At 42.3% G+C, this 25651-nt stretch overlaps 1 protein-coding gene across 2 annotated transcripts; it reads left to right on the forward strand.

Moving 5' to 3' along the window:
- Positions 1 to 710: 710 nt before the first annotated feature.
- LOC123729339 (SR-related and CTD-associated factor 4-like) lies at positions 711 to 24612 on the forward strand. Of its 2 annotated transcripts, XM_045704241.1 has the most exons (12): positions 723 to 1027; positions 2723 to 2806; positions 3098 to 3142; positions 4077 to 4238; positions 8670 to 9314; positions 9729 to 9881; positions 10083 to 10432; positions 10692 to 10882; positions 10984 to 11084; positions 11278 to 11391; positions 23656 to 23812; positions 24230 to 24612. In XM_045704241.1, exons 1-12 carry the CDS (start codon positions 998 to 1000, stop codon positions 24583 to 24585), a joined length of 2388 nt encoding a protein of 795 aa, XP_045560197.1. In that variant the 5' UTR covers positions 723 to 997; the 3' UTR covers positions 24586 to 24612. The 2 variants fall into 2 exon arrangements, with proteins under 2 accessions (XP_045560198.1, XP_045560197.1); XM_045704242.1 differs by lacking the exons at positions 2723 to 2806; positions 3098 to 3142; positions 4077 to 4238 and having other exon boundaries at positions 711 to 1027.
- Positions 24613 to 25651: the final 1039 nt, after the last annotated feature.

Consider the following 25651-nt stretch of genomic DNA (forward strand, 5'->3'; position numbering starts at 1 on the left):
TCTCTCTCCTGCCCTGTCGCTCGCTCTCACGCCCTGTCTCTCTCTCAAACCGAGATCATGATAAAACAACTTTAAAAAAAACAAGGGACTTATGTATAGATCTAAAAAAACAAGGGACTTATGTATAGATCTAAAAAAAAAAAAAAAAAAACAAGGGGCTTATGTATAGATCTCATAGATCTCAACTATGGGTGGCTCATAGAAATACAATGTAGCTTATGTGTCACTTAATTTTCAAATTTCCTTTGTACAGCTTTCTTGTGTTGTTGTCGGCTGCCCTTGAAATACCCATCGATCTTTATGATTAGCATAATTTAGTTACTATAAATTAGCAATTTATCATCACCATTCTCAATTTGTGATAAACTCTTGAATATTGTCCTGATTCACATCTGTGGGGTGTCATTGCAGCGATCCTGTCCTGGCCTCTTCTGGTCTCTCGCGAGAATTTGGTTCTGCGTTCCAATATGTTTTTCCCTCGTAAACGTTTTGGCCACAGATAGAACAATGCACCAGATATTTCATCGGATGTATAAATGTGAAGCATCCGGTAAGCCTTTTCCACTCACTACCAAATATGGTGATGAGAGGAAGCCCAGTGGGAGATAAAGCGAAATTAATTTTGACCGACAATCTGCTAATTTTCTCATCGATGAAACATTTGATCTCCATACAGTTTTCACGCGCACTTCATAGAGTAGGCGTTTCCCTAACGGAAATATGCAAATACATGTTAGAACGCGCCAATAGGATCTCACTAGCTTGTCCTTGGCTCTGCCGACTATGATTAATTTGCTCCCGTTGGAAACGACTGGCTCTCTATCTTGGATTAGTTCTCAAAATCTTTGTTTTGGCCATACCTGTTATCGACAAGTGGATCCACGGGCTAGCAACAAGAGCTGATGTTTGCTACGAATATATAAACACAGCTAGCTAGCTAAATTACCACATATTACTCATTTATAAGGATAGTTGATCGGCACATCAACAAATAACTATGGATTCTGTCAACGCTTTCAACTTGGAGGTAAAATATGAAGTTGTTTTTGTAGCTGTCTTTCGGTTAGCGAACTACATTGCTAGCTAAGCTAGCTAACCTAGAGGCAGATATCTCTGCTGGCTAACCAAATGTCGATGTAGTTAGCTAGTTATATGATCAAAGATGTCCCAATTTAGCCCAATGTTTTCCATGTTACTAAAATGATCTAGTCCACCAGAAGGACAATATATTAAATTTAATAGCAAATCAAAGGTAGGTTAGCTGCTACCCGCTTGTGACCTTTCCAATCAACAACTCAAACATGGCTACGCAGCTAACGTTAGCTAGCTAGCTAAAAGCTATGATGCCAGATGGAGAACTTTGTTTTTGTTAACCTAAGATGGATCATCAGTCTTTGAGTGTTATTGCTGGTCACTCATAATTAATGCACAGACCATGACAGAAACAGTTAATAATGTGAACTTTATTGCACGGCCAGATTTCTGTTTTGTTGGGTTGATAGTGTCGGCCTGTATTAGCACAAAAGCCAATGGTTCCTCATTGAGCTAAGTAGCTAGCTAACTGCTAGGTGGTGGTGGTTTCGTTAAAAGGAAATGCAACACAGGTTATTAAGTAACGTTAGTTTCTATGTACAAAGTTATTTTATCTGAAATAACAACTATTCGTTAATATAACCAAAGTGTTGTGGGGTAGCTAGCGTTATTGTAGGAAGCTAGCTGTTTTCCTCTTGTAGATGACTACACTAGCCATTTATATCCCCGTAAACGGTTACTTTTTATAGCCTAATTCAAAACATGGCCCGCATCATATATGTTTGAAATTTGCACCATGTGTTAATTGTAGATGCATCGAGTTTTTCTTCTTCTTTCTACATTTACATTTTAGTCATTTAGCAGACGCTCTTATCCAGAGTGATTTACAGTAGTGAATGCATACATTTCATTTTTTTTTTTTTGTACTGGCCCCCCGTGGGAATCGAACACACAACCCTGGCGTTGCACACAAACACCATGCTCTACCAACTGAGCCACAGGGAAGGCTGTGATTATCTGTCTACCCTTACTCTCTAAACTTTGGTGTAACTGTGGTTATAATATGTAACACAAAGGTGAGTTTTGGGTGATTTTTTTTTTTGTGGTCTGGATTAGATGAACTCGTTCATGTGAGTTTTGGATGATTTTTATGTGGTCTGGATTAGATGAAGTCGTTCATGTGAGTTTTGGATGATTTTTATGTCGTCTGGATTAGATGAACTCGTTCATGTGAGTTTTGGATGATTTTTATGTCGTCTGGATTAGATGAACTCGTTCATGTGAGTTTTGTCTGGATTGGTCTTGGGTTGGATGATTTTTATGGGTCTGGATTAGATGAACTCGTTCAGGTGAGTTTTGGATGATTTTTATGTGGTCTGGATTAGATGAACCTCGTTCAGGTGAGTTTTGGATGATTTTTATGTGGTCTGGATTAGATGAACTCGTTCAGGTGAGTTTTGGATGATTTTTATGTGGTCTGGATTAGATGAACTCGTTCATGTGAGTTTTGGATTATTTTTATGTGGTCTGGATTAGATGAACTCGTTCATGTGAGTTTTGGATGATTTTTATGTGGTCTGGATTAGATGACCTCGTTCAGGTGAGTTTTGGATGATTTTTATGTGGTCTGGATTAGATGAACTCGTTCAGTTGCTAACTAAAGGTATTATTCGTTTTCCTCTAACTATAGTTATTCGCCATGATTGACATGAAGCCTCCAATATCACGAGCAAAGATGATGTCAGTTACTAAATCAGCAATCAAGGCTATCAAGGTAAGTTAGGTCAACATTAAGAGCAGCGTGTGTGTGTGTGTGTGTGTGTGTGTGTGTGTGTGTGTGTGTGTGTGTGTGTGTGTGTGTGTGTGTGTGTGTGTGTGTGTGTGTGTAGACTGTGTATACTGTATAAGGACCACTGTCCTGTTCATTTATCAGATTAGTGTCTCATTGGAAAAATGAAATACTGGTGAATTTTTTTATTTTATTTTTATTATTATGCTAAAATGTGACCATGTCTAAATTCACACCAGGACACATTTTCATCTTGTTTCATGTCCCCCTCCTCAGCTATACAAGCATGTCGTCCAGATTGTGGAGAAGTTTATCAAGAAGGTAAGTCAGGGAAAAACAACCATGGAACTATCAAGAGTGGGGTCGCTTTGCTTTCAGACGATGCCAGTAGCCTAAAGTCATCCGCTTTGCTTTCAGACGATGCCAGTAGCCTAAAGTCGTCCGCTTTGCTTTCAGACGATGCCAGTAGCCTAAAGTCGTCCGCTTTGCTTTCAGACGATGCCAGTAGCCTAAAGTCGTCCGCTTTGCTTTCAGACGATGCCAGAAGCCTAAAGTCGTCCGCTTTGCTTTCAGACGATGCCAGAAGCCTAAAGTCGTCCGCTTTGCTTTCAGACGATGCCAGAAGGCTAAAGTCGTCCGCATGTTGCCCATCCGGAAGAGTTTGTGCATATTTTGTGACGTTTTTATTTGTTTTAGTCTTTGGCGAAGTTATTATTTCGGGCTGTTCGTGCTCACATTCTTCGCTCTCTCGGCGGAAGTTAGGGAAGTCTAAGTCCCTTCATCATTGATTTGTCAACAGTATGGATTCTAAAATTGTTTCTCATTCGATGAGAGACAAATGTCTCATTCAAATTTGTGCAAGTATTTCAATCTCTGCAAAACAAAATGTAAATCAATTACATATTTTTTTTGTTGAGGTGTCTTAGATTAATTCTGACTATTTTGAGGAAGTGTATACTGGCTATGGCATCTCAAGATGGACAAATGGTACTATTGCTGCTTTTTTCCCCTTGTTTTTTCAAGCGAGTATGCGAGCACGCTCGTTCGGTTTGCTTATAGGCGCCAGCCGAACTGAAGCATGCGGAAGGCTTCAGCCCTGGAAACCATAAAACACAAACTAAACTTTTTACTCTTTTATAAAATGGTTATAAAACATGTAAGGTTTTGACCCTTATTGTAATTTGTAGACCAGTGATAAGGTAGAAATACCAATGATGATGATGATGATAATAAAATCTGAGCCTTGTTCCTCAAGTGTAAGCCAGAGCTGAAGGTTCCTGGCCTATACGTGGTGGATTCTATAGTCCGACAGTCCCGACACCAGTTTGGAGTGGACAAGGACGTCTACGGACCCAGGTTCCAAAAGAACTTCACCCCGACCTTCCAGAACCTCTATCTTTGTCCACACGATGACAAGGTAGGTTACTACTGTAGCTGTTTTTGTTTTTTGGGGGGAGCCGTGGAGGGTCGTGTTCAGTTAGCCGTGGAGGGTCGTGTTCAGTTAGCTGTGGAGGGTTGTATTCAGTTAGCCGTGGAGGGTCGTGTTCAGTTAGCCGTGGAGGGTCGTGTTCAGTTAGCCGTGGAGGGTTCAGTTAGCCGTGGAGGGTCGTGTTCAGTTAGCCAGTAGTTGTTGAATCATGGATGATTGAAGCTTTTGGACATCAGCACAATGTTGAGGGAATCCTATCTGAGTCAAGAAAAAGATACTCGTAAGATATACAAAACCTTGCAAAAAGCCTATCCATCGGACAATCTCTTAGAAAAAATATATAAACTATTGGAACCAAGACTTAAATAGAATTGATATTGGCATAAGATGTTGGAACATACTGAATTAAATTACAGTTAATGAAAACGTATGTTTTTAATCCAGTATAAATTAATGTATAGGATGTATTATACAAGAAACAAATTCTACAGCACAACGGCAGAGTCTTGGCTGAAGTTTAAAACTAACGGCGACTCAGTAATTCAGGCCTTCTGGGAATGTTATGACGTCAAAGTTATGGACAGAGTTAGAAAGACTGCTGTCAGAAGCATTACCATGCATGTTTACTTTTTAATCCGTCTATCGGCATATTTCAAGACTGCGGTGAGGCTGCGGTGAGATACCCGATTGGTTGGACAATATTATTTTCGTCACCTTATTTTGAAGAAGCTATTTACTTAAATATTGCAAGTCAAATGATAGTCCAACATTAAAGGGAAATGTAAAACAATTCAACCCCATATTCATCATCTTCAACACCAACCCAACATCAACAGGAAGATAAGTGTTTCCAATGATGAAATGTTTCATGGTGTGAATTTATACAAGGTCACATTTTAGCATCAGAAAAATAACTTCACCGGTATTTTATTTTCCAATGAGACACTCAACTTATCAGATAACAGGACAGTGCTCCTTATACAGTATACACAGTCTACACACACACACACGTTGCTCTAATGTTGGCGTAAGTTATCTTGATAGCTTTTATTGCTGATTTAGTGACTGACATGATCTTTGCTCGTGGTATTGGAGGCTTCGTGTAGTAGGCCATGCCTACTACAGAAAACACAGCCAGGCATCTCCGGGCCGGCGGGGCTTTTGCTGAAGGAGCTCTGCTTCGGCCTCTGGTATAATTATTGAATACTTTATTGAGTTTACCGGTTGGAGAAATGTGTTTTCGTATTGTGTAGAAAGACACAACGTTACCATTTTTAAATGTCTGAATGTGTGAATTCAGTATTTTTGCTACTTTTGGATATCACCTAGGCCTATATGATCAGGAACAGTAATACATCTCTTGAGATTAGTCTTATTGTTTTTCTGCAAGATATCAATTGCCACAATGTTTGTTCTTCAAATTCTGTATTTTATTGAAGCTAAAAATGAATCAAATAGCCTACATTATCTTGAAAAATAAAAGGTTTAGTTTCCCCAAGTTTCAGTTTGTTTTTTCAGGTGTTTACACGCAAAGTTACCAATTTTCATAGAAAAACAACAAATGTACATGTTTTAAGTCCACAACAATGCTTAAACCACATTAGAAGACCACTTTTGAGGTCTGGTAAAATCAGATAATGTTTGGATGTAGTTACCCTTAAATACACAGCTAGCAAGAGGCTGTTTAGTGGTGTTTTTGTAGTGAACATGATATGGTAGAGTTCGCAAAACAAATACCCACTTGATTGATTCAAATAATCATATCTTTCTGCCAGGTAAGCCTCGTCTACTTTGTAGTTAACATTCAATTGAGAAGGTTTTTAACCTCTCTTGGGTAGGGGGCAGTATTTTGACGTCCGGATGAAGAAGGTGCCCAGAGTAAACTGCCTGCTACTCAGTCCCAGAAGCTAAGATATGCATATTATTAGTAGATTTGGATAGAAAACACTCTGAAGTTTCTAAAACTGTTTGATTGATGTCTGTGAGTATAACAGAACTCATATGGCGGGCAAAAACCAGAGGAAAAAAATCCAACCAGGAAGTGTGGAAATCTGAGGTTTGAAGTTTTTAAAGTGATTCCCTATCCAATATACAGTGTCTGTGGGGTCATTTTGCACTTCCTAAGGCTTCCACTAGATGTCAACAGTCTTTAGAATGTTGTTTCATGCTTCTACTGTGAATGGGGAGAGAATAAGAGCCATTGGAATCAGATGAGTGAGAAAATGACGGAGCTCAGTGGCGCACTCTCCCGTGAGAGTTAGCTGTGTTCCTTTTCTTTTTTCAAGAAAAGGAATCGTCCGGTTGGAATATTATGGAAGATTTACGATTAAAAACGTCCTTAAGATTGATTCTATCCATTGTTTGACATGTTTCTGCTAACTGTAATATAACTTTTTTGACTTTTGGTCTGAATTTACTGCGCGAGCACAGTGGATTTGGATTACTCGACTGAACGCGCAAACAAAAAGGAGGTATTTGGACATAAAGCATGGACTTTATCGAAACAAATGAACATTTATTGTGGAACTGGGATTCCTGGGAGTGCATTCCAATGAAGATCATCAAAGGTAAGTGAATATTTATAATGCTATTTCTGAGTTTTGTTGACTCCACAAGATGGCGGGTTTGGTTTTGTGACTGAGCGCCGTACTCAGATTATTGCCAGGTGTGCTTTCGTTGTAAAGCTTTTTTGAAATCTGACACAGCGGTTGCATTAAGGAGAAGTGTATCTATAATTCTTTGAATAACAGTTTAATATTTTATCAACGTTTATGATGAGTATTTCTGTAAATTGATGTGCTCATTCACCGGAAGTTTTGGGAGGCAAAACATTTCTGAACATTACACGCCAATGTAAAATGGGGTTTTTGGATATAAATATGAACTTTATTGAGCAAAACATACATGTATTATATAACATTAAGTCCTATGAGTGCCATCTGATGAAGATCATCAAAGGTTAGTGATTCATTTTAGCTGTATTTCTGGTTTTTGTGACGCCGCTCCTTGTTTGGAAAATGGCTGTGTGGTTTTTCTTGTCTAGGTGCTGTCCTAACATAATCTAATGCTATGCTTTCGCCGTAAAGCCTTTTTGAAATCGGACAGTGTGGTTGGATTAATGAGAAGATTATCTTTAAAATGGTGTATAATACTTGTATGTGTGAGAAATTAGAAATATGAGATTTTTGTTGATTTGAATTTGGCGCGCTGCTATTTCACTGGCTGTTGGCGAGGTGGGACGCTACCGTCCCACATACCCTAGAGAAGATTTAAGAAAGCCTTTCTTCCTACCAGAAGACTGTTTCATTAGCATCACCGCTAACAGCTACGCAAAGTGGTAGTCACGCACTGCGCACACACACGGACGCACGTTCTCGTTGCAGGAAATACGAATCACTGATGCATTCTGTTCACTTGGTGAAATTAATTCATTTTCAATACATTTAATTGATTCACTGCTGAGGTCAATACATTCTATTGTAATGCCTGGATTCCTTCAGGGCCCTAATGATCATATTTGGACCAGAATGAGGCTCTCGTCTACCTATTGTTCCTGCTGTGATGATTCTTCATGAAATGTTTTCAGAATAATCACCAAAAAGCCTCGGGGCCAATATCAGTAGCCTACGCAAATTAGGGAGTCAAATGAACAACTCACACAGATGAGATTCGGTAAGTTACACTGACTAACGAGAGTCACTGAATTTAGCGTCACTGTCTAGCGAGGCCCTGACGTCCTAGGAAAGGAAACCTGGGAAATCCTTTGGTTTACTGCCCTGATGTGATACCATGGACATATAATCACATGGTAATGATTCATGAATAGCAAAGGGATATAAGACTTTTTATTCAGTCAGTTTGACACCTTTTATAAACTAGTCAACACTTCCTGTTCGGTGGCCAATCAACACACAGTAAATGGTCTACTATACGCCACGTCTCCGCGTGGCTGGTAATATGAAACGGGTGAAAGAAAATAAATGAATGTGTCAAATAATTAGTATAAGATGTTTGACTCATCGTTACCACTTACACGGGACATGCAAATTCACCAGCATCATGCTCGCTCCATACCTGGTGTGGGTGGTAGTCAGCTAATTACTATTGGGCCAGGTATGGGTGGTAGCCAGCTAATTACTATTGGGCCAGGTGTAGGTGGTAGCCAGCTAATTACTATTGGGCCAGGTGTGGGTGGTAGCCAGCTAATTACTATTGGGCCAGGTGTGGGTGGTAGCCAGCTAATTACTATTGGGCCAGGTGTGGGTGGTAGCCAGCTAATTACTATTGGGCCAGGTGTGGGTGGTAGCCAGCTAATTACTATTGGGCCAGGTGTGGGTGGTAGTCAGCGGACAACCTAAAGCGTAACTGTAAACTTCTCTCATTATGGGTTCCTATCTATCTATCTATCTATCTATCTAGAGTAAGATCATCCGTGTTCTCAACCTGTGGCAGAAGAACGCTGTGTTTGAGATGGATGTCGTCCAGCCCCTGTTGGACATGGCTACTGGCTCTTTCGACCTTGCTCCCTCCCCCCAGGAGGACCTCCAGGCCCAGCCCCCGGTCTCCAGTACCTCCATAGCAGCAGCCCAGCCCCCAGTCTCCATAGCAGCAGCCCAGCCCCAGCCCACAGTCTCCATAGCAGCAGCCCAGCCCCCAGTCTCCATCGCAGCAGCCCAGCCCACATTCCCCAGTGCCTCTATAGCAGCAGCCCAGCCCCCTGTCTCCATAGCAGCAGCAGCCCAGCACCAGGCCCAGCCCCCTGTCTCCATAGCAGCAGCAGCCCAGCACCAGGCCCAGCCCCCTGTCTCCATAGCAGCAGCCCAGCCCACATTCCCCAGTGCCTCTATAGCAGCAGCCCAGCCCCCTGTCTCCATAGCAGCAGCCCAGCCCCCTGTCTCCATAGCAGCAGCAGCCCAGCACCAGGCCCAGCCCCCTGTCTCCATAGCAGCAGCCCTGCCCCCTGTCTCCATAGCAGCAGCCCTGCCCCAGCTCCCACAACAGCTTCGTAACCCTGAGGCCCTGGCTGCCGTGGCCCAGCTCTTCCAGTCCGGACAGGGACACGAGGTGAGTGAGAGCTATAGAATGAAAGTATACATCACAAAACCAGGTCAGAGATTCTAATTCCTAAGCGAAGAGGTTACCTGTCAATTTGCCATGGTCAGACGTTATACTCCAGTTATACTAAGTCTATTGTTATAGCTATGACACAGTACTAGCTCATACACCCCCAGAACAACATGACTGGGACAGGAAATAAAAATGAATACGTCTGTTGTTTTCTCTTTTTAGTGTTTGTTCTTCACTACAATCATCCATGACTCATTTGTCTGTTTACTGTAAACAATGTAGTTCTTCTTCTGAAAATAAGTTTCTATACCAGGCTAATAAAGGATAAATACATGATATTCTCTTGCTGGTAGCAACTGATTTGTTGGATTGTGTGTAATTGGATTGTTATTCCTTCCTGTCTGTGTCCAGCTTCAGAAGATGCTTCTGAGGTTCCAGCCAGGGCAACAGAATCCACCTATGGTTCCCAACACCGTGTCTGACCAGACCCACTCACAGATGGTCCAAGGCCAGCATAACACACACCACACACATCCTACAGAGCAGAATAACTCACTAGCTAAGGTAATTCATTATTGTACGCAAAGCAAATTTCTGACCAACAGACAAATTTTAAAAGAGGCCTAAATCTAACAGGACAGCATTTCCGTGGTTTTCATAAAGCCTCCTTGAAATGGGTGTTCAGTCACGGACATTAAGGCAACTCTAGTGTGATTTGTTATGGATGTGTCGCTAAATCAGGGTGTTATGGCGGTCTGTCTTCAGAAACTCCTGGACCGTTTTGATTACGACGATGAACCAGAAGAAGTGAAGAAAGAGGAGTTGGATTCCCTTGTTCCAGGAAACGTTTACGGTGGCCAGTTTGCTGGTCAAACGCCGCCCAACATGGAGCAGCAATTTCAGGGCCATATGATGGGCCAGCCTGGGAGGCAGCAAACACCTGGTGGAGGATACCCTGGTCTGAACAAGGGCTACAACCAAAGCCAGCACACTGCCCAGCAGAACCAGGACCAGGGAAACCACAGAGAAAGGGAAGATCCGTCTGGGAGGAGGGATAGTAGGGAGGGGAGGCAGCGCGGCCACAGCAGGAGGTCACGCTCCCGGTCTGGCTCTCGGTAAGAAGCTGGATCCATGGTTGATAGCAGTTGGTTTTGTTGAGGACACTTTAAAAAAAAAAAAGTAAAGTTTTGTTTAGGATGAACAGATCCTCTGTAACACAACCCTGCCCGTTTCCCACCTTTTTAGCTTGGCTTTTAGTCCATGATTGTACTGTTATTTGAATAATCCTTTATTTCTTTTATCAGTTTGCTTTTACCTATTTCATTTTACTGTGAAGTATGTTTGCGATTTTTAAAATGCACTTGATCTCTCCAGATCTCCCAGGAGAAAGAGGTCCAGCTCTCGCTCGCGGAAGCCCCGACACTCCTCCCAACGGTCCGGGTCTCGTTCCAGGGAAAGTCGCTGGAACTCCCCTCGCTCCCGCTCGCAGGAGAGGAAGGAGAGAGAGAAGGACAAAGACCGTAGACAGAAAGGTCTGCCCAGCATCAAGAGCCAGACACTCAGTGGTACGTACTGTCAGATACACAAGGAACTGCGTCCCAATTGGCACCCTATTCCCTACTACTTTTGACCAGGCCCCATATTGAATGTTTCCCTCGTTGTGTAGTTTGCACCACGACTCTGTGGGTGGGCCAGCTAGACAAGAAGACTTCTCAGCAGGACGTCATGTGTTTACTAGAGGAGTTTGGGCAGATAGACTCCATTAATGTAAGTATGAAGCTGACACTTATCTACTTACTTACTGGCACCCTAATCCCTTTTTATAGTGCACTACTTTTGACCAGGGCCCATCAGGAATAACCAAGGGAGTGCTCTGTATAATAGGGGTGGGGGGGGTTGACCTTGAAAAATGCTCTAGGAGCAACTTAGGTAGTACCAACCTGTTCCCTCTCCCCTCCAGATGATCCCTCCTCGTGGATGTGCCTACATAGTGATGGTTCACAGGCAGGATGCCTACAGAGCTCTACACAAACTCGGCAGAGGATCCTTCAAGGTTAACCAGAAGGCCATCAAGGTACTTTTTGATTTATTTATGTACGTTAACCAATTTTTCAACAATATTTTTTTTTTTTTTTTTTTTGTGGCCAGGCCAGTTTGTCAAATAACATTCTGATTTACAATGTAGACCTGGTAAATATGGGGCCTCTGGCTCTTTTGAACCTGTTTAGGATAGGGGGCAGTATTTTCACGGCCGGATAAAAAACGCATCCCGATTTAATCTGGTTATTACTCCTGCCCAGAAACTAGAATATGCATATAATTATTGGCTTTGGATAGAAAACACCCTAAAGTTTCTAAAACTGTTTGAATGGTGTCTGTGAGTATAACAGAACTCATATGGCAGGCCAAAACCTGAGAAGATTCTAAACAGGAAGTGCCCTCTCTGACCATTTCTTGGCCTTCTATAGCCTCTTTATCGAAAACAGAGGATCTCTGCTGTAACGTGACATTTTCTAAGACTCCCATAGGCTCTCAGAAGGCGCCAGAACGTTGAATGATGACTCTGCGGTCCCTGGCTGAAAAACAGTAGCGCATTTGGATAGTGGTCGATCTGAGAACAATGAAACGGGTGTGCGCGTGCACGTGAAGAGTCCATTTTACATTTTCAGTCTTTGAACGAAAACAACGTCGCCCGGTCGGAATATTATCGCTATTTTACGGAAAAATCGCATAAAAATGGATTTTAAACAGCGTTTGACATGCTGGGCAAGTACGATAATGGAATATTTTGATTTTTTTTTGTCACGATATGCGCCGCGGCGTCACCCTTCGGATAGTGTCTTGAACGCAAGAACAAACGCAGCTATTTGGATATAACTATGGATTATTTGGAACCAAACCAACATTTGTTGTAGAAGTCCTGGGAGTGCATTCTGACGAAGAACAGCAAAGGTAATCCAATTTTTCTTATAGTAAATCTGATTTTGGTGAGTGACAAACTTGGTGGGTGTCAAAATAGCTAGCCATGATGGCTGGGCTATCTACTGAGAATATTGCAAAATGTGCTTTCACCGAAAAGCTATTTTAAAATCGGACATAGCGATTGCATAAAGGAGTTCTGTATCTATAATTCTTAAAATAATTATGTTTTTTGTGAACGTTTATCGTGAGTAAATTCACCGGAAGTTTGCGGTGGGTATGCTAGTTCTGAACGTCACATGCTAATGTAAAAAGCTGGTTTTTGATATAAATATGAACTTGATTGAACAAAACATGCATGTATTGTATAACATAATGTCCTAGGTGTGTCATCTGATGAAGATCATCAGAGGTTAGTGCTGCATTTAGCTGTGGTTTGGGTTTTTGTGACATTATATGCTAGCTTGAAAAATGGGTGTCTGATTATTTCTGGCTGGGTACTCTGCTGACATAATCTAATGTTTTGCTTTCGTTGTAAAGCCTTTTTGAAATCGGACAATGTGGTTAGATAAAGGAGAGTCTTGTCTTTAAAATGGTGTAAAATAGTCATATGTTTGAAAAAAATGAAGTTTTGGGATTTTTGTGGAGTTTGTAATTCGCACCACGCCCTATCATTGGATATTGGAGCGGTGTTCCGCTAGCGGAACATCTAGATGTAAGAGGTTAAACGCAATATTTAAAATAAAAACACTAAGGAGATTGTTCAGAACTGCAACCAAAACGCTTCCATTTGACTTTGCAGTGCTACACATTATTTTTTTTATTTTTTTATCGGTCGCTAGGCTGCCAGTGGGGGGAAAAAAATGTAGCTGGTCACGTTTTTGGCTCACAATTTGTTTTTAAATTGTATTATCAAGATTTATTCAAACAGCAATGGGTTATGCAAACCAGGTATTCAAAAAGTTTGGTCTGAAGTCTTTGTTGAATCTTTGTGATGCGTATTTCAGTCATCATGCTGTGTTTGAATGAACATTTCTCGAGGCTTTCCCCACAAAACCTTCCCGATGTTGACTGTAAAGTAGGCAGAATGATACCTGGCAGAATGATACCATGATGATTTTTATCAATTGCGTGTTATTTTTTGTTGTTGCAAACTCTGCCATCACATGTAGCCAACATTGTACAGTACAAAAACACCAATAGCTGCTAGTCTCTTGCTAGGCGAATTAAAGGACAACTACTCACCCCCCCCAAAAAATGTCCACGATTGTTACCAGACCTCAAAAGTGGTCTCTTCTGTCTGTGTGGCCATCGCTAGGGCAATGGCTGGTCTGCTCTGCTTGGAGTCAGAGTGGATGTGCAGAGGCCTAATACAAACTTTTTTAAGTAAAAATAAATGTCTGCCATCTGCTGTGGCAGATAAATTATACCGGTCATTCATGTTTTTTACCAGGCAAAATATTTTTCCCGCATTGATTACACCAAAAATCATGAGCATGCTTAGTAATGTTTTTAAAACAAGGAATGTATTACTATTAAGAAGTAATGTTGCATATTGCGCAATTTTTTGGGGGGTCCTGAGTCTTTAAAACCCTCCGAAAGGATCAGACCACTTTTTTCCCCCAATTTTCGCCTATAATGACATACCCAAATCTAACTGCCTGTAGCTCAGGACCTGAAGCAAGGATATGTATATTCTTGATACCATTTGAAAGGAAACACTTTGAAGTTTGTGGATATGTGAAATTAATGTAGGAGAATATAACACATTAAATCTGGTAAAAGATAATACAAAAACATATTTTTTTGGTACTGTCTTTGAAATGCAAGAGAAAGGCCATAATGTATTATTCTAGCCCAGGTGCAATTTAGATTGTGGCCACTAGATGGCAGCTGTGTATGTGCAAAGTTTTAGACTGATCCAATGAACCATTGTATATCTGTCCAAAATGTTGTATAAAGACTGCCCAAATGTGCTTAATTGGTTTATTAATACATTTTCAAGTTCATGATTGTGCACTCTTGTCAAACAATAGCATGGTATTCTTTCACTGTAATAGCTACTGTAAATTGGACAGTGCAGTTAGATTAACAAGAATTTAAGCTTTCTGTCCATATCAGATATGTCTATGTCCTGGGATTTATTTTTTGTTACTTACAACCTCATGCTAATCATATTAGCCTACATTAGCTCAACTGTCCCCCGGGGATGGACACACACCGATCCCTTAGAGGTTAAACCAAAATATCACAGATGAGACATGTTCATTCTTTAAGTGTGCCCATGAGCCTCTCACTAGTCCAGGACGACAACTTCTCTTCTCTTTAGCTAGTAGTGGAAGCCAACTCAAACATTTGAAAAACTACTTACCTTGTGAACATAACAATGTAAATATCCAAGAAACACAAGGATAAAGTCTCACTTTAATAGTTATACCAACTTTTATTCCTGTGCGCGTTGCTTCAAAAAACAAATCTCTCAGCACTTCACTCACAGGCAGTGTTGCTGTGCGAGGTTGGTTAGCTATAACGTTAGGATTCATATTTCTTTGTGCATTACCACATATGAGACAAAATGACAGAAATACTTTGAAAACAGCTACTGCAGAATTTATTTAGCTTTTAAATCACAGCCAAGACAATGCAGCAGTGGCTTTGGGACAAGTCTCTGAATGTCCTTGAGTGACCCAGCCAGAGCCTGGACTTGAACGATCGAACATCTCTGGTGAGACCTGAAAATATCATCTGTGCAGTGACACTCCCCATCCAACCTGACAGAGCTTGAGATGATGTACAGAGAAGAATGGGAGAAACTCCCCAAATACAGGTGTGCCAAGCTTGTAGCGTCATACCCAAGAAGACTCAAGGCTGTAATCGCTGCCAAAGGTACTTCAACAAAGTACTGAGTAAAGGGTCTGAATACTTATGTAAATGTAATATTTTTGTTTTATTTGTAATAATGTAGCAAAAAAATAACTAAACCTGTTTTTGCTTTGTCATTATGGGGTATTGTGTGTAGATTGAAGGGGGGGGGGGGCAATTTAATTCATTTTAGAATAAGGCTGTAACGGAACTGTGGAAAAAGTCAAGGGGTCTGAATATTTTCCGAAAGCACTGTAAAGGGTAATGGCAGAGCAATTTTGTGAAAATGTGTAGCCATTTTCGTAATATTTCAGACTTGTTTTATTGAGGTTTTTACCTGAAATTGCACTACCAGCCTGTTATATTCTGAATTGTTGCAATAACATCCGGCTGCACTGAGCCACGTAAAACTACACTAGCCCATCCCCCACCGCCTAAAACATGTAAACAAATGTAGATCATACAAACAGGAGATGTTTCTCCATTTGTAACATTGTGTGGTGATCTCAGAAGTGGCACCATAGGTCCCAGAGTGGTGGGGAAGAATTGTTTTCCTTGGGTTTTTCCTGATCTGGTAGTAGGCTAACCAACTCCTGGACCCTAGTTAATAGCATATCACAGTAATGAATCAGGTTAAAAATAAACTGTCGTGATATGATGTGAATAGATTTTTTTTTTTTCTTCTTTGGGTCATATGATGATAAAATAAAGCTCCTTTTTCCCATGAAAACATTCACCTTTTTTTACCAAGAGACAACTGCGATTTAAACGAACAGGGCTGAGATGGCTTGATGCGGAGTTCCGTGGTGTAGACCTTTTTACATCTGTAATGGAAAAAAATACTCGTACAGTCATCACTGTGATTTTGATTAATTTCAGTCAATCATTTTGGATTTAAAAGGTCTAGATGGCTTAGCCACCCGACGTGTGACTATAAACCAAATTTGATCACGGTCTCAATTTTTTCAGGAGACAAAATCAGCATATTTTAGATAGGGAGTAACGCTTAAACTAAATTGGGTTTGTGAACATTTTAGGGGGGGGGAATCCCTAACTGAAAAAAAATGTATCACAAATCTACCGTTAACAGGTCCCAAGCATCATCATAAGGGGACATTTTAAATTGAACTAATGCCTAACACAACAATGCTGTGATGTTAGTAGGACGTGATCTGCATCTTTCAAATTATTTGCCACGGATATAAACCACTCGGCACGTCATCGTCTTTTTAACAGTTGGTGAAATGGCAGAGTGAACCAGGGAAGTGACAGTAGCGAAGTCCTGTATTGCAATGCTTTGAGAAGGTGGTGAGATGCAAACTTTTGCGAGGTGGAATTGAGCTACTGTGGCAGTAGAGGTGCAATGCTGAAAGGGGTTTACCGTGAGACCCAGCCCTGAACCGGAGGCACCGTGAGACCCAGCCCTGAACCGGAGGCACCGTGAGACCCAGCCCTGAACCGGAGGCACCGTGAGACCCAGCCCCTGAACCGGAGGCACCGTGAGACCCAGCCCTGAACCGGAGGCACCGTGAGACCCAGCCCTGAACCGGAGGCACCGTGAGACCCAGCCCTGAACCGGAGGCACCGTGAGACCCGAACACCATACGTGGTGCGACAGATTGTTGGACATCAATGAACACGTTGTCATACAACAATGCAACGACCAATCACATTGATGAGAAGTTGGGACAGGAAGTCCCATGTACTACTGACAACAGAAGATGGAGGAGAAGACACGCAGCAGAAACCCTAAAACGGCATTAGCTACCATTTGTTGCTGAGTTATTGGGGGGGGCAGGCAACAATGTGAGTGCCGTCAGGTGGGGTTTCCACTAGATAGCACAGCCACAAATTCAAAATGTACTATATCGTAAATATCCATGAAAACAAACATTTTCGCTTTTTTTGGGGGGTCTTCGTTTAGGTTAGGCATAAGGTTAGCAGTGTGGTTAGGTTTAACCCCTTAAGGTTAATATCCGCTCCCCCGGAGTTCTAATTAGCATAATACATTTTTAAAAACCATACAAATCTGTCAGTTTAAGCTAACGATGTATTTATTTTTGCATTGGATGTGTCTCAATCCACCACATTTACAAACTCAGCAAAAGAAACTTCCTCTCACTGTCAACTGCGTTTTATTTTCAGCAAACTTTTAACGTGTAAATATTTGTATGAACATAAGATTCAACAACTGAGACATAAACTGAACAAGCTCCACAGACCTCTAACAGAAATTGAATAATGTGTCCCTGAACGAAAGGGTTGAAATCAAAAGTAAGTCAATGCAGCTGGTGGCCACACCAGATACTAAGTACTGCAGTGCATATCCTCTTCATGGACTGCACCAGATTTGCCAGTTCTTGCTGTGAGATGTTACCCCACTCTTCCACCATGGCACCTGCAAGTTCCTGGACATTTCTGGGGGGAATGGCACTAGCCCTCACCCTCCGATCCAACAGGTCCCAGACGTGCTCAACGGGATTGAGGTTCGGGATCTTGGCTGGCCATGGCAGGACACTGACATTCCTGTCTTGCAGGAAATCACGCACAGAACGAGCAGTATGCCTGGTGGCATTGTCATGCTGGAGGGTCATGTCAGGATGAGCCTGCAGGAATGGTACCACATGAGGATGTCTTCCCTGTAACGCACAGCGTTGAGATTGCCTGCAATGACAACAAGCTCAGTCCGATGATGCTGTGACACACCGCCCCAGACCATGACGGACCCTCCACCTCCAAATCAATCCCGCTCCAGAGTACAGGCCTCGGTGTAACGATAATTTCTTCGACGATAAACGCGAATCCGACCATCACCCCTGGTGAGACAAAACCGCGACGACTCAGTACAGACCTGCCTTACAACAGGCCTACAAGCCCTCAGGCCAGCCTCTCTCAGCCTATTGTGGACAGTCTGAGCACTGATGGAGGGATTATGCGTTCCTGGTGTAACTCGGGCAGTTGTTGCCGTCCTGTACCTGTCCCACAGGTGTGATGTTCGGATGTACTGATCCTGTGCAGGTGTTACACGTGGTCTGCCACTGCGAGGACGATCAGCTGTCCGTCCTGTCTCCCTGTAGCGCTGTCTTAGGTGTCTCACAGTACGGACATTGCAATTTATTGCCCTGGCCACATCTGCAATCCTCATGCCTCCTTGCGGCATGCCTAAGGCACGTTCACGCAGACAAGCAGGGACCCTGGGCATCTTTCTTTAGGTGTTTTTCAGTCAGTAGAAAGGCCTCTCTAGTGTCCTAAGTTTTCATAACTGTGACCTTAATTGCCTACCGTCTGCAAGCTGTTAGTGTCTTAACGACCGTTCCACAGGTGCATGTTCATTAATTGTTTATGGTTCATTGAACAAGCATGGGAAACAGTGTTCAAACCCTTTACAATGAAGATATGTGAAGTTAATTCGTAAAAATCCAAGTATCTTTGAAAGACAGGGTCCTGAAAAAGGGACGTTTCTTTTTTTGCTGAGTTTATTATTATTTATTTATTTCACTTTTTTATTTAACCAGGTAGGCTAGTTGAGAACAAGTTCTCATTTACAACTGTGACCTGGCCAAGATAAAGCAAAGCAGTTCGACAGAAACGACAACAGAGTTACACATGGAATAAACAAACATACAGTCAATAATACAATAGAAAATCTGTATACAGTGTATGCAAATGAAGTAAGGAGGTAAGGCAATAAATAGGCCAATAGTGGCGAAGTAATTACAATTTAGCAATTAACACTGGAGTGATAGATGTGCAGATGAGGATGTACAAGTAGAAATACTGGTGTGCAAAAGAGCAGGAAAAACAAGAACAAATATGGGGATGAGGTAGGTAGTTGGGTGGGCTATTTACATTTTAGGTATTTAGCAGACGCTCTTGTCCAGAGCGACTTACAGTAGTGAATGCATACATTTCATACATTTTTTTTCTCCGTACTGGTCCCCCGTGGGAATAGGCTGTGTACAGATGGGCTGTGTACAGGTACAGTGATCGGTAAGCTGCTCAGATAGCTGATGCTTAAAGTTAGTGAGGGAGATATGAGTCTCGACAGAAACAACAACAGCGTTACACATAGAATAAACAAAACATACAGTCAATAATACAGTAGAACAATAGAAAACAAAGTATATTTACAGTGAGTGTAAATGAGGTAAGTTAAGGCCATGGTGGCCAAGTAATTACAATATAGCAATTAAACACTGGAATGGTAGATGTGCAGAAGATGAATGTGCAAGTAGAGATACTGGGGTGCAAAGGAGCAAGAGAAATAAATAAATAACAGTATGGGGATGAGGTAGGTAGATGGGCTGTTTACAGATGGGCTATGTACAGGTGCAGTGATCTGTGAGCTGCTCTGACAGCTGGTGCTTAAAGCTAGTGAGGGAGAAATGAGTCTTCAGCTTCAGAGATTTTTGCAGTTCGTTCCAGTCATTGGCAGCAGAGAACTGGAAGGAAAGACGACCAAAGGAGGAGTTGGCTTTAGGAGTGACCAGAGAGATATACCTGCTGGAGCGCGTGCTACAGGTGGGTGCTGCTATGGTGACCAGTGAGCGGAGATAAGGGGGGACTTTACCTAGCAGGGTCTTGTAGATGACCTGGAGCCAATGTGTTTGGCGACGATTATGAAGCGAAGGCCAGCCCGGCGAGAGCATACAGGTCGCAGTGGTGGGTAGTGTATGGGGCTTTGTTGACAAAACGGATGGCACTGTGATAGGCTGCATCCAGTTTGTTGAGTAGAGTGTTGGAGGCTATTTTATAGATGACATCACCGAAGTCGAGGATCGGTAGGATGGTCAGTTTTACGAGGGTATGTTTGGCAGCATGAGTGAAGGATGCTTTGTTGCGATATAGGAAGCCGATTCTAGATTTAATTTTGGATTGGAGATGTTTGATGTGAGTCTAGAAGGAGAGTTTACAGTCTAACCAGACACCTAGATATTTGTAGTTGTCCACGTATTCTAAGTCAGAACCACCCAGAGTAGTGATGCTGGATGGGCAGGCAGGTGCTGGTAGCGATCGGTTGAAGAGCATGCATTTAGTTTTACTTGCGTTTAAGAGCAGTTGGAGGCCACGGAAGGAGAGTTGTATGGCATTGAAGCTTGTCTGGAGGTTAGTTAACAGTGTCCAAAGAAGGGCCAGATGTATCCAGAATGCTGTCGTCTGCATAGAGGTGGATCAGAGAATCACCAGCAGCAAGAGCGACATCATTGATGTATACAGAGAAGAGAGTCGGCCCGAGAATTGAACCCTGTGGCACCCCATAGACTGCCAGAGGTCCGGACAACAGGCCCTCCAATTTGACACACTGAACTCTATCAGAGAAGTAGTTGGTGAGCCAGGCGAGGCAATCATTTGAGAAACCAAGGCTGTCGAGTCTGCTGATAAGAATACGGTGATCGACAGAGTCGAAAGCCTTGGCCAGGTCGGTGAAGACGGCTACCCAGTATTGTCTTTTATCGATGGCGGTTATGATATCGTTTAGGACCTTGAGCGTGGCTGAAGTGCACCCGTGACCAGCTCGGAAACCGGATTGCATAGTGGAGAAGGTACGGTGGGCTTCGAAATGGTCGGTAATCTGTTTTGATAACTTGGCTTTCGAAGACTTTTGAAAGGCAGGGCAGGATGGATATAGGTCTGTAACAGTTTGGGTCTAGAGTAACAGTTTGGGTCTAAGCGGCCGCGGTCGTCCCCCTCTTCAATGGGGGGATGACCGCGACCGCTTTCCAATCTTTAGGAATCTCAGATGCGAGAGACTGATCTAGAAGAAAAATAAAGAAAAATACACCTAATAAGGTGAGGTGCTGGCTAGCAGAGTGGTAAATCAGAGTGTACCAATTGGTCTCTGAGATTTCTGCCCCGCGAGAATACGACCAAGGGAAGGTCCGAAAACACATCACTGAGACCATCATCGTATTTTAGAATATGCCAGTGTTTGTGAACGATTCCCTTAATTTGTTCAGAGCACTTTGAATATCGGGTAGTTAGAACGCAAGAATGCGTCTTCTTGCGTTCTAACTACCTTGAAGATTCACGGGGCAGAAATCTCAAAGACCAAATGGTACACTCTGATTTACCACCCCAAGATATTCCTGAACAACGCCTATTTGCGCCCATACTGGATGGAAATTACAAGTGTAATGGCTGTGCTCAATGCAATGGCTCTTATAAATGTAGATACTTCAAACACCCCCAAACAGGGAAACAGATCCCAATCAAAGGTGTTATCACGTGCTCCACTATGGCAGTTATTTATCTTATAACTTGTCCTTGTGGTAAAAATGATGTGGGTAAAACAAAGCGTGAATTAAAAGTACGTATCTCAGAGCATCGTAGCACCATTAGGTACAAAAACTTGATTTACCCAGTTGCGGCCCACTTTATGGAAGCAAACCACTTGATTTGGTCTCTGCTTTATATTGGCATCGAACATGTCACCCTCCCTAGGAGAGGGGGTGACCTTGATAATTTATTGTCAAAACGAGAGGTTGCCTGGATCTTTAACTTAAAGACCCTCGCTGCCTTCGGTCTCAACATAGACTTTGATCTGAAGCCATTCTTGTGATTATTGTGACTTTGCCATTGTAATTGTTTGTAAGCTTGTGTAGTCTAAAATGTATCTATGATCGTATGCTATCCATTTGTTGTCTTTTTGTATGCTGTTCTTCGTATGCCATTTTTATATTTGAGAATTAACCAATGATATTAGGCCACACTTGGCCATGATTACAGACACCTGTGTGTCTTTTGACACTATATAAACGAGTCATCTCACAGTGTTTGTGATCATAACCTGATGAAGACAGCTTGGCTGTGGAAACGTTGGATATTAACATTTTTTTGCGTCTGAGCTCCTAGAGTGTGCGGCTCTCCCTTATTTTCTAGATACCAGAGATTGAACAGACTAGTAATAGGGGTTGCAACAATGGCGCCGGATAATTTTAGCAAGAGAGGGTCCAGATTGTCTAGCCCAGCTGATTTGTAGGGATCCAGATTTTGCAGCTCTATCAGAACATCAGCTGTCTGGATTTGGTTGAAGGAGAAGCGGTGGGGGCTTGGGCCAGTTGCTGCGGGAGGTGCGGAGCTGTTGGCCGGGGTTGGGGTAGCCAGGAGGAAAGCATGGCCAGCTGTAGAGAAATGCTTATTGATATTCTCGATTATTGTGGATTTATCGGTGGTGACAGTGTTTCCTAGCCTCAGTGCAGTGGGCAGCTGGGAGGAGGTGCTCTTATTCTCCATGGACTTTACAGTGTCCCAGAACTTTTTGGATGCAAATTTCTGTTTTGAAAAAGCTAGCCTTTGCTTTCCTAACTGACTGTGTGTGTTGGTTACTGACTTCCCTGAAAAGTTGCATATCGCAGGGACTGTTGGATGATAGTGCAGTACGCCACAGGATGTTTTTCTGCTGGTCAAGTCTGGGATGAACCAAGGGCTCTACCTGTTCTTAGTTCTATGTTTTTTTTTTAAAGGGGCATGCTTATTTAAGATGGAGAGGAAAGCACTTTTCATGAAAAACCAGGCATCCTCTACTGACGGGATGAGGTCAATATCCTTCCAGGATACCCGGGCCAGGTCGATTTTAAAAAGGCCTGCTCGCTCAAGTGTTTTAGGGAGCGTTTGATAGTGATGCTCACATAAATGTCATGCTGAATATATATATATATATATGTTCCTGACCTTGTCACTCAAAAATAATTCCAATTTAATTGCTAGTAGAATAACGTTACAATGCAAATGTCATGTGTAAAATAGTTTTTTTCATTTTGGAACTAAACCTCCCTTGCACTGCTTTGTAACATATTTTGCATTGTTGTTTCGGTGGGCTAGCCCCTGCTGTCAGCAAAGTATTCCCATAGGGCTCTTCTGGAGCCAGTTTTGTCAACAAGCTGCGGATGCATTATGTTTTCGTTAGAAGCCATGCCGTCTGCATTTTCCTCTCCCATGTTTGCTTCTCAAAAGTGGCTCTTGCTTTGTCAGCTGCATGCACGAACATAAGTAGCCTGGCTAGCTTACTGCTAGCTTCCCCCTTGAGAAGACAAGTAGCCTGGCTAGCTTACTGCTAGCTTCCCCCTTGAGAAGACAAGTAGCCTGGCTAGCTTACTGCTAGCTGCCCCCTTGAGAAGACAAGTAGCCTGGCTAGCTTACTGCTAGCTGCCCCCTTGAGAAGACAAGTAGCCTGGCTAGCTTACTGCTAGCTGCCCCCTTGAGAAGACAAGTAGCCTGGCTAGCTTACTGCTGCCCCCTTGAGAAGACAAGTAGCCTGGCTAGCTTACTACTGCCCCCTTGAGAAGACAAGTAGCCTGGCTAGCTTACTGCTAGCTGCCCCCTTGAAGATTCAGACAAGTTAGTAGACAGACTCGACCCTCTCAATCCGTATATGACTTGAGACATATTTGACAGAAGTAACGAAAGTAACAACTTCCAGTACCGAACAGTTTTTTTCATATTCTCGTATCGTAAAAGTACCAACGTTTCGGTATACCATGCAACACTAAAGGCAGCGCATAAAGTTATTTAAAACACTTTATGCTTAGGTTAAGTAAAATATTGTATTTGTATGTAGATTGCGTGGGCCTTGAACAAGGGTATAAAGGCGACCCATAAGAAGTTCTGGGACGTGGAGCGAGGTGCCACCTACATCCCCTGGAGCAAAGTGAAGATGGAGGAGCTGGAGAGCTACAGAGAGGGAGGCATGCTGGACGCAGACACACTCTGTCCAGGTAAACGTCCGACTGCCATCTTCTGTCTTCTACAACCGTCCCGCTTTGGGTGAAATCTCCAATTGTCTTCTTTGATTCCTCACTTCCGCTTTCCTCGACCTCCTCAAAATACATTGGAGAATACGTTTTTTTTTTTTTTTTTTCTGGGTTCCTCCCCTCAGACCTTCTCCTCCAATGCACTTTGAGAAGGTGAGGAATCAAGGAAGACAATTGAGATTCACACTTTGTCTAGATGTGGAATGACTAGGTTAATAACCTGATCTTTAACAAGGGATAGTACTACAGTTTGTCCTGTTTAGGTCAAGTGATCTGGGTATAAGTATTTGGCACAGAGCTAGGATATATCTATCTGTGCATTGCTGGTGTAGCCTAAGTATCTATTGTCCCTGATTGTTGTTTGATTGGTCTGTTCTTCAGAATGGGGAGATAACGTGAAGGAGCTGACTAAACCAGGAGGACTGAACAATGGAGGAGCGGACGCCATGGAGACGGAGGGAGCTGCCACCGCCCACGTACAGGTAACACCCACTACAGGGGACCCAATGAAACGCACCACAGACAGCAGGGTCCCAATTAAACACACCAGTCTGGGTGTTCTGTCTCACCGTAGTGCCTCTCCATCTCTTAGGAAGCAGACTTTTATCCAGAGGTTTTGTGCCTTGGTTGTCTGTCTTTTTTTCTTGTTAGCTGTTATTAAAATGGCAGGTTTTATAAGTATACATATGCATACACTTTTCCTCAACACAAATGCAACAAAATATCTTTGTGAATAAGTGGACCAATAAAAAAATAAATAATAATGATTTAGTAGTATCATGGCATGGGTGACTAGTATTTCAAAGGTATTCACTCACCTCAGTACATTATATATATATATATATACATACATACATACATACATACATACATACATACATACATACATACATACATACATACATACAAAGGTCCATATTGAAAGGCTATTGTATAGCTTTCCTCCTGTAGTAGGGGAACCAGTCTGAATGCAAGGATCCAGTTTCTGCCTTTACTGGGTTTCACAATACTCACCAATAAATGGAAGGCAACTTCGTTCTTCAGTACTTGTCTTTTTCACTTTGTCTCATCATAAAGGGGCCTTCCTGATAGTGAGATATTAGGGACGGTCACATTGGTCATTGATGCAGATGAAAACAGTTTTTTTTTTTTTTTTTGCATTAAAATAAAACGTTTATTTATTTATTTATTTTAAGCTGATATGAGTTTTTGAATATGGAGTTTCCTACTGGTACCACCTGGTGGGTTTCTATCTCTGTTTAGATATTTGACCTTCTTCCTGCTATTTGCTTCAATATCAAGCCTTTTAAATAATATTTATGCCTGTTCAAAGTCCCTGTGCCTTACATGGGGGGGGGGCGATCGGTTTGAATAGAATGTAATTCTGAAAACGGAGGACTCAGTGCCCTCACCTCATGTCTCAATGCACCATTCTGGAATGTGTCGGCTGAGATAAGTCCACGTGTCGCTGCACTAAGTCCACAAAGTTTGGATATTTTTACTATCATGACCGAGGCACAATGATCTACGCAATCATGAATATAATTTTAAATAACTGAACATTTTTACTCGACCCAGAACTTAACAGATGTCTAAGTCGATCCAGCAGTTACACATTTTTCTTAATGTGACTTAATTTTATTTATTCAAAAGACGTTAGAAAACAGACTGCTGCTGTTAGTCCATCGTGTGTATATATACATTTTATTTAACCCTTATTTTACCAGGTCAATAGGTTGTACCAGAACCGGGTTGTACTGGTAACGGACAATTGTGCTTGAAACTGTGTTCCTAGTTCATACA

This window comes from Salmo salar, chromosome ssa20 (assembly GCF_905237065.1).
Source record: "Salmo salar chromosome ssa20, Ssal_v3.1, whole genome shotgun sequence".
Classification (NCBI taxonomy): Eukaryota; Metazoa; Chordata; class Actinopteri; order Salmoniformes; family Salmonidae; genus Salmo; species Salmo salar.

What these genes read in the sequence shown, in the direction of transcription:
- LOC123729339 (XM_045704241.1), top strand. Translation starts at nt 998, where the DNA reads ATGGATTCTGTCAACGCTTTCAACTTGGAG. An exon ending in TCAACGCTTTCAACTTGGAG is followed by an intron (nt 1,028 to 2,722) that starts GTAAAATATGAA and finishes CTCTAACTATAG; the next exon opens with TTATTCGCCATGATTGACAT. An exon ending in CGCTCCCGGTCTGGCTCTCG is followed by an intron (nt 10,433 to 10,691) that starts GTAAGAAGCTGG and finishes TGATCTCTCCAG; the next exon opens with ATCTCCCAGGAGAAAGAGGT.